Below are 7,284 nucleotides of genomic sequence, written 5' to 3'. Positions count from 1 at the left end.
ATATTATCTATTATAGAGAAAAACTTACATCACGACTTTTAAAAATATTTTGAACATTTTTACGTTTAAAAATAAATGAAAAGCTAATCCACTAATTGGCTTAAATATTAAAAGCAAAAATGCGCAATTTTTAGAAAAATCCCTCATATATTATTATATTTTAATTTTAGAAAAGCCCGATTCAATTTCAAACAACAGGTATGCATGGAAGAACAGCCTTATAATGAACCAGAGACTAAGGTTAAAAACAAACCATAGTTAAATATCACAAAAATAGACTTCAGATCGGAACGCGACAGAGAAAAGACTTTAACCAAAAGCGATGTGTTCAAGTGGTAATTTAATAAATCATAATCATTATAAACCTACTACTTCTATATTTATTATTTAACCCCTCCTTCTGTTTTTTGTTTTTTGTTTTTTATTTTCTTTTTTCTTTTTAATAGCGTGAAGGACTCTGCCCGGGCTGCCCGAAACCAGGCTGAGAAATTACGGGCAGTGAGTCAGTCAGTCACCCAAACACACCAGTATTCTCTCTCTCTCTCTGATATATAATTTTTTTTTCTATATCTTTGGTGTCTCTGTGTCTCTACGATCACGATCCGACGGTCCAAAATGAAAGGAGCAACTCACGCTTGTTTCTCCATGTTTTAGAGGCTGAAACTTCCAGATCTGCTCTACTTGTGTTCAGATCTTCATTTCTGGTAAGTTTTTGCTCTTCTAATTCGCTTTTCTGCTTTCTTTTGCTTCCAATTCTCTGTTCGTAGTGCTTCTTTGCTTTAAATTCCAGCTTCTTTTCTACTTTCTACTGATTTCTAGCGTTTCATGCGAATTCTTTTGTCGTTTTGTATCGACTCTCTGTTTTCTACTTGTTTTAGTGCCTTCTCGAACAAAATTTCACTTCTTTCGCGAAAATTGAATTAAATTTGAAACTAAACAAGCTTAATTCTACTATAAACTTGACGTTTTGCTTTATTTTAGAGGTTTTGTTAGTGGTTTTGGTGAAATATTGACTTGTTTGTGGTTATATTGATGAATATAACTGCTACTTTTGAAGTCAAAACCTTCTATTTAGAGCTTCAAGTTCACTGCCAAGGTCACCGGCGAGTTTCCTCTTCACTGAAAGTATGTTTTTGTCTTTATTCTTTTCTAAAGAACAACTTTTCTTCTATATTATTATTATTATTATTATTATTATTATTATTCCATAAAATAATTCCTAGAATTTTCTTTATTTCAGTTTTAGAATTTTTTTTATTACTGTTCAAGATTAAAGAGATATTTTTAATGAATGATTTTCTTTTTAATTTTTTTTTTGTCTTGAATATCTAACGGTGATTATGATATTTGAGTAGATCTAATGGTCATGAATTCATTATCCTGTTCTGCAGGTTTTATTTTTTATTTGTTGTATTTCCACTCAAAATGGAGACCAACTACGGCCCAGTGACAGTTACGCTTGGCAACGGTGCGCTAACGTGCGCGGGTGAGGCAGTGACGTGTTTGCTTGTCTCTGCTTTGGTCAAAGCTCAGCTTTTAGCTCAGGTTAGTTTAAAAAACAAAAATAAAAAATAAAAATGAAAGATGCAAGCTAACGTGCGCCTCTCCCCCTTTTATTTAATTTTAAATTAACAAAAAAATTTAACACTGCAGTCCTTTTGTTTTATTGCCATTTCAATTTTCCCGTCTTGCTTCGGTTCGCTGTGATTTGCAAACTTGCGCAAAGCACTTTTGGCGTGTACTATTTTTGCTTGAGGTGGGGGTTGGGCTAAAGTGCGCTGTTGGGGAGGGTAGTTTAGCGTTAAAGAACGCCGGATGTGGAAGGAACATTTAACCATATTTTACGTTAGAGTCGCAGATTGCACACGTGTGGGCGGTGGAGATATGATATAATAATATCTATTTTATTTTATTTTTGTCGTGTGTAGTAATTATAGAAGAAACGCTGAAGTCAAATAGAAACATTAGATAGTTTTGTTTACCATAAACGAGGCTACGCAAAGAATATTCTTTACTCAGATACTTCCTTTTCTTTTTCATCATACAGTAGGGCTGAGTTGACACCTGTAATTCTGTGATTTGTTTGGAATTAGAGGATAATTTTTGGATTAGAAATACAAATTATTTGTTTGGAAGAAGATTTATTTTTCGAATTCCAAAAATATTTTTGGGATTTTATTTGTGATATTGTTCTAGTATTTTTTGCTTTATGTTTTCCTTTGGTGTACAAGTATTTTGACTTTTTGTGCGCATCTGGTTTTGACTTCGTAACAGCAACTGTCTTTATCCATTATTTTATTTTACTGTTTATGGGTTTGGTAGGTTGGTTAGATCAAACCCACCTGCTAAAGTTTTGCTTCTTTTAAAAAAAAAAAAATAATTTAATTGTCCAAAAGAGGTACATGTTGAGATCTTTGAATAATTATACAAAACCATTTTTTTTGTAATGTAATGATGTATTTGTTGTTTTCTTATAATGAAAACAGGTTGTTGGAACAACTTTTTGTTTCAAGTAGTATCACTGTATCAGCGTGTTGTTTTGCTTAAAAAAAAAAAAAACATTTGGATGACTGTTTATTTGTCATAAAATTTACTAGGATGATTTAGAATCTTTCCATGAGTACCTTTGAGAAAAGGGGAGAACAGAAAGATGCCCATGACGATGAAAGCTGAATGATATGCCCCAAAGTGGCTGAGGCATGTTTTTCTTCGGTAAATAAAACCATATTTTCTTTTCCTGTTGTGGTGGCAGCATATTCCCCTCACACAAACGCAATGGCACCCTTTTTGAAAAATAAACAACGAATCTGGGGCTTTCTTTTTGTGACTAAGATAGTGTATATGGCCTTAGAGGATCTGATGGCCTTTGTCATCCTTTTTAAATAAGATAGTTTATGCCCCCAAAATGCTTTCACTTGTTTTTGGTTGATGTGCTAAAATTCCATCAACTTGATGGAGAATTCTTCCCATTTAAAAGCTCGCCGTACCTTTTTCTGAATCACAATCTTGGCTTACACACTAATGAAGCTATGTGGCATGGACTAGACTGAACAAGTCTCCAAAATCATAGCCAGCAGTGGAATGATTTTTTGAAACAGTTCTTCAGATGTTTAATACAAGCTAACTGTAGCAGAAAGAATGCATAATGTGTGTTTTATAAAAGATATTATGGATGGATTTTGGGATCAGTTTTAATATATGTAGTATTCAAGTTTGCTATCGTTGAATAGAATCTTACAGTTGGTTTTGTCTTAATCAAGTAATTAAGTGATTGAGGGATAGACAGGGTTTAATGGGATACTTGAGAATGAGATGGATTATGGTTAAAGGATGGATCCCTAGGATTAGATTGAAATTGCTTGAGAAGACATTCTATTATTGTCTTTCTTTACATAGCTGATCTCCCCAAAAATTGATTAATATACATGAAGTCTTTTGTATGCTACCTTTAATTCAACTATTTCTTTTGATTTTATTTGTGGCACTGCTTGACTTTTCCCAGAACTCACTTCATGAAATTGGTTACAGGATCTTACTGTATTACTGCTGACTAACAAACCTAGGATGAAAGGAGATGACATGCACAGCCAGGACAAGCCAATTGATGCAGGTGGAGATGATGATGATGATGGGGATGATGATGATGAAGGAGATGGTGACTTTGGAGAAGGTGAGGAAGAATTGTCATCCGATGATGGAGCAGACCATGGCAAAAACCCCAACAACAATAAAAGCAACACAAAGAAGAGTGCAGATGGTGGAGCAGGTGGGGCTGAAGAGAATGGAGAAGAGGAAGATGATGATGAAGAAGAAGAAGATGGTGAAGATCAAGACGACGACGATGACGACGACGACGATGATGACGATGACGATGATGGTGGGGAAGAGGATGAGGAAGAGGTGGAGGACGTAGAGAATGAAGAAGAAGAGGAGGATGAAGAAGAGGAAGCTCTCCAGCCTCCAAAGAAGAGGAAGAAGTGAAGTAAAGGAATGGTAGTGGCTCCTCAGAAACCTGTTTATCTAACTTTATGGATCTACTTAGAGTATGAGGCAGCCTGTTTAGGATAATGTTATGCTGCAAAATTGTCTTATTTTGGATGCATGATTAGAGTACTCTAGAAACTCTGAGCTGCGGCAATGATTAATTCCAGAAAAATGTGATGATGATTATGATCTTAAAAACATTTAGTCAGCTTATTTACTTTGTACAATCAACTATGTGGGTGTTCTTTCCAACAAAAAATGATGATAGGTAATTCTGATATTCAAAACTAGGGCTGAGCACGGATCGGTCAAATTCGGTTATTTATAAATCACCAGTACCAAACTAAATCTCGGTTATTTTAAAATTGAAGGTACCAGTACCGTACCAATCATAAAAGGATCTAATACCGTATTGTACCAATTTTACGGTTCAATACAGTTCGGTTCGGTGCTATTTTTGGTTCTAAAAAATTTAAAAAATATAACTTTAATCTCATATTTAATCAAATACATTTAGAGAAAATATGATTACCAACCTAAAAAAAGTAGCATGAAAATTTAAATTAAAATTGCAATCACATTCTTGAACAACCTGTTTCGCAATTCAGTCACTTGCAAATACAATAATTCATTCAATATTCAAATACAAACCATTAAAATATATATTACTGCAAGCATAAAAATATTTTACAGATGGCAACCATTAAAATAAATAAATTTACAAACTTTCTGTAGCACTAAAATACATGTCTAAAATTAGCAAATGAATGTTATTACCTCCCCTCAAAATTAGCATTCCACATTTAATCTTGGCATAAGGAACTCACCAATCTAAGGATCTTGAATAATTCCTACAATAAAAGTAAAAAATTACGTCAATAAGACTTAACAGCATCAACAATAAACAAACATATGTAAGAAGTAAAGAAATTTTACCTGACTCTATGCTTTCAATATCCTCTATTGATTGTTCTAGTTGGATAGGTTTATTTGAATTTCTAAGTAGGGCTGAGCACGGATCGGTCCAATTCGGTTATCTATAAATCACTAGTACCGTACCAAACCTCGGTTATTTTAAAATTGAAGGTACCAGTACCGTACCAAACATAAAAGGATCCAATACCGTATTGTACCAATTTTACGGTTCAATACAGTTCGGTTCGGTGCTATTTTCGGTTTTAAAAAAATTAAAAAATATAACTTTAATCTCATATTTAATCAAATACATTTAGAGAAAATATGATTACCAACCTAAAAAAAGTAGCATGAAAATCTGAATTAAAATTGCAATCACATTCTTGAACAACCTGTTTCGCAATTTGAATCACTTGCAAATACAATAATTCATTCAATATTCAAATACAAACCATTAAAATATATATTACTGCTAGCATAAAAATATTTTACAGATGGCAATCATTAAAATAAATAAATTTACAAACTTTATATAGTACTAAAAGACATGTCCAAAATTGGCAAAGGAATGTTATTACCTCCCCTCAAAATTAACACTCCACATTTAATCTTGGCATAAGGGACTCACCAATATGAGGATCTTGAATAATTTCTATAATAAAAGTAAAAAATTACGTCAATAAGACTAAACAGCATCAACAATAAACAAACATATGTAAGAAGTAAAGAAATATTACCTGACTCTATGCTCTCAATATCCTCTATTGATTCTTCTAGTTGGATAGGTTTATTTGAACTTCTAAGCCAATCTTCACAACAAATGAGGACCTCCGCTGTTGTAGGAAGTAAATAACTTATATATTGTTAAAAGATGTTTTGACAATTATTTCTCAAGTTTTGTTTGATCCTTTTCAAAAAAAAAAATTAAATTTATAAATATAATTTAATATTTTTTTTATATTTTAATATTAATTTATAATATTTTAAAAGTTAATAAATTAATTATTTCTAAATATTTAATTTTTTAAGTTTTATTAGTATAATAATATAAAAATTATTTTTAAAATATTTATTTCTTAATTTTAATATTTATATAAATTAATACTTTTAGTATAATTAATATTATTATTCTTAAAATAAAAATATTATATAATTAAAAATTAATTTATTAATAAATATAGTGTAAATAATATTATATTTATATAATAATATCTTTTATAATTTTTACTAATTTATATAACTTTTTATTAAATTAAGTAATTTTTAATTAACTTGTCGAAAATTTCTATATAGGAAATAAATTTTAAATCTAGTATTATAGTATGTATACTAGATTACTAGTATCAATATATTATGTGACATATTAATATATATAACTTATATTTTTTATAGAGTATAAAGTATATTATAATATTATAGTTATTTTTAATATGTATTATATAAATGATAAATATAAAATAAATTTTTTATAGAGTATATGTATTATTTTTTTAATATATGTATTTTTCATATAATATAAATAATTATTTATAAATATATGTAAAAAAATTCGGTTCTACGGTTTGGTCCGGGATCGATGCAAGACGGATCGGTTACAGTACGATTCAGTGCGGTTTTACTAAAGAACCAAGATCTGCATCGTAATAGTAAAAAATTCGGATCGGTTCAATTCGATTATAAAAATTTTCGGTTTTTTCGGTTCTAGTACTTTTCGGTACGGTTATTCGGTTCGGGCGGGAATCACCGAGATCTATGCTCAGCCCTATTCAAAACAGTCTTGACTTTGAATATTTTGAATTTAAAATATTTTCTCTTGATATCACTTTTATATAGTATAAAAATTGTTTTCCTTGATAGCTACTTCTGTATAGTATGATATGTAATTAGGTATAGGAAATTTTTCAAATAAAAAAATAATATTTTCTCTTGGAGATCATAAATAAAGTATATTAGAAAATATTTTAAATTTAAAATAACATATTTTTAATTCAATTTTCTTTTTTAATTTCTTAGCATTGTAAAGCTTTTTTAAAAAATAGTTAGAATTTTCATATGAAGGGCTAAATATCAACTGAAGTAAAAGTTTAGGGTCAATTAACAACACATGAAACAATTTTAAGGATTTAAAGTTTAAACTTTCTTTTATAAAGTAATAATTAAATACTTCAAATTTCCAATCATTTACCGTCATCGCACAAACTAGAAACGGGTAATTTCTGCTCGCAGTCCTCAAAATATAAACTTGCATCTCATTGATGTCCTTAATTTTTAACTTGTTTTTCAGATTTCGTCAAGCTTTAATTTTTATATCCTAAAAGTCCATTTCATCTAATTCTGATTGAATTTTCATGATATAACCAATGAATGATTTATATGACACGACAT

At 30.3% G+C, this 7,284-nt stretch overlaps 1 protein-coding gene across 2 annotated transcripts; it reads left to right on the top strand.

The window, feature by feature from the left end:
- The first annotated feature begins 464 nt into the window (after positions 1-464).
- Positions 465-4,197, top strand: LOC8263585 (prostatic spermine-binding protein). Of its 2 annotated transcripts, XM_048377278.1 has the most exons (3): positions 465-704; positions 1,392-1,545; positions 3,529-4,197. In XM_048377278.1, the coding sequence occupies exons 2-3, from the start codon at positions 1,426-1,428 to the stop codon at positions 3,979-3,981; spliced, it is 573 nt and encodes a 190-aa protein (XP_048233235.1). In that variant the 5' UTR covers positions 465-704; positions 1,392-1,425; the 3' UTR covers positions 3,982-4,197. The 2 variants fall into 2 exon arrangements, with proteins under 2 accessions (XP_048233235.1, XP_025015674.1); XM_025159906.2 differs by lacking the exons at positions 465-704; positions 1,392-1,545 and adding an exon at positions 2,659-2,712.
- Positions 4,198-7,284: the final 3,087 nt, after the last annotated feature.

The sequence above is a fragment of the Ricinus communis genome, chromosome 7 (genome assembly GCF_019578655.1).
Source record: "Ricinus communis isolate WT05 ecotype wild-type chromosome 7, ASM1957865v1, whole genome shotgun sequence".
Lineage (NCBI taxonomy): Eukaryota > Viridiplantae > Streptophyta > Magnoliopsida > Malpighiales > Euphorbiaceae > Ricinus > Ricinus communis.
Note: the sequence above shows the minus strand (reverse complement) of the source record. Positions and strands in the feature narration are given on the sequence as shown.

Coding starts and splice junctions, on each gene's coding strand:
- LOC8263585 (XM_048377278.1), top strand. CDS start 1,426: ATGGAGACCAACTACGGCCCAGTGACAGTTACGCTTGGCAACGGTGCG. Junction 1,546..3,528: donor AAGCTCAGCTTTTAGCTCAG/GTTAGTTTAAAA, acceptor AATTGGTTACAG/GATCTTACTGTATTACTGCT.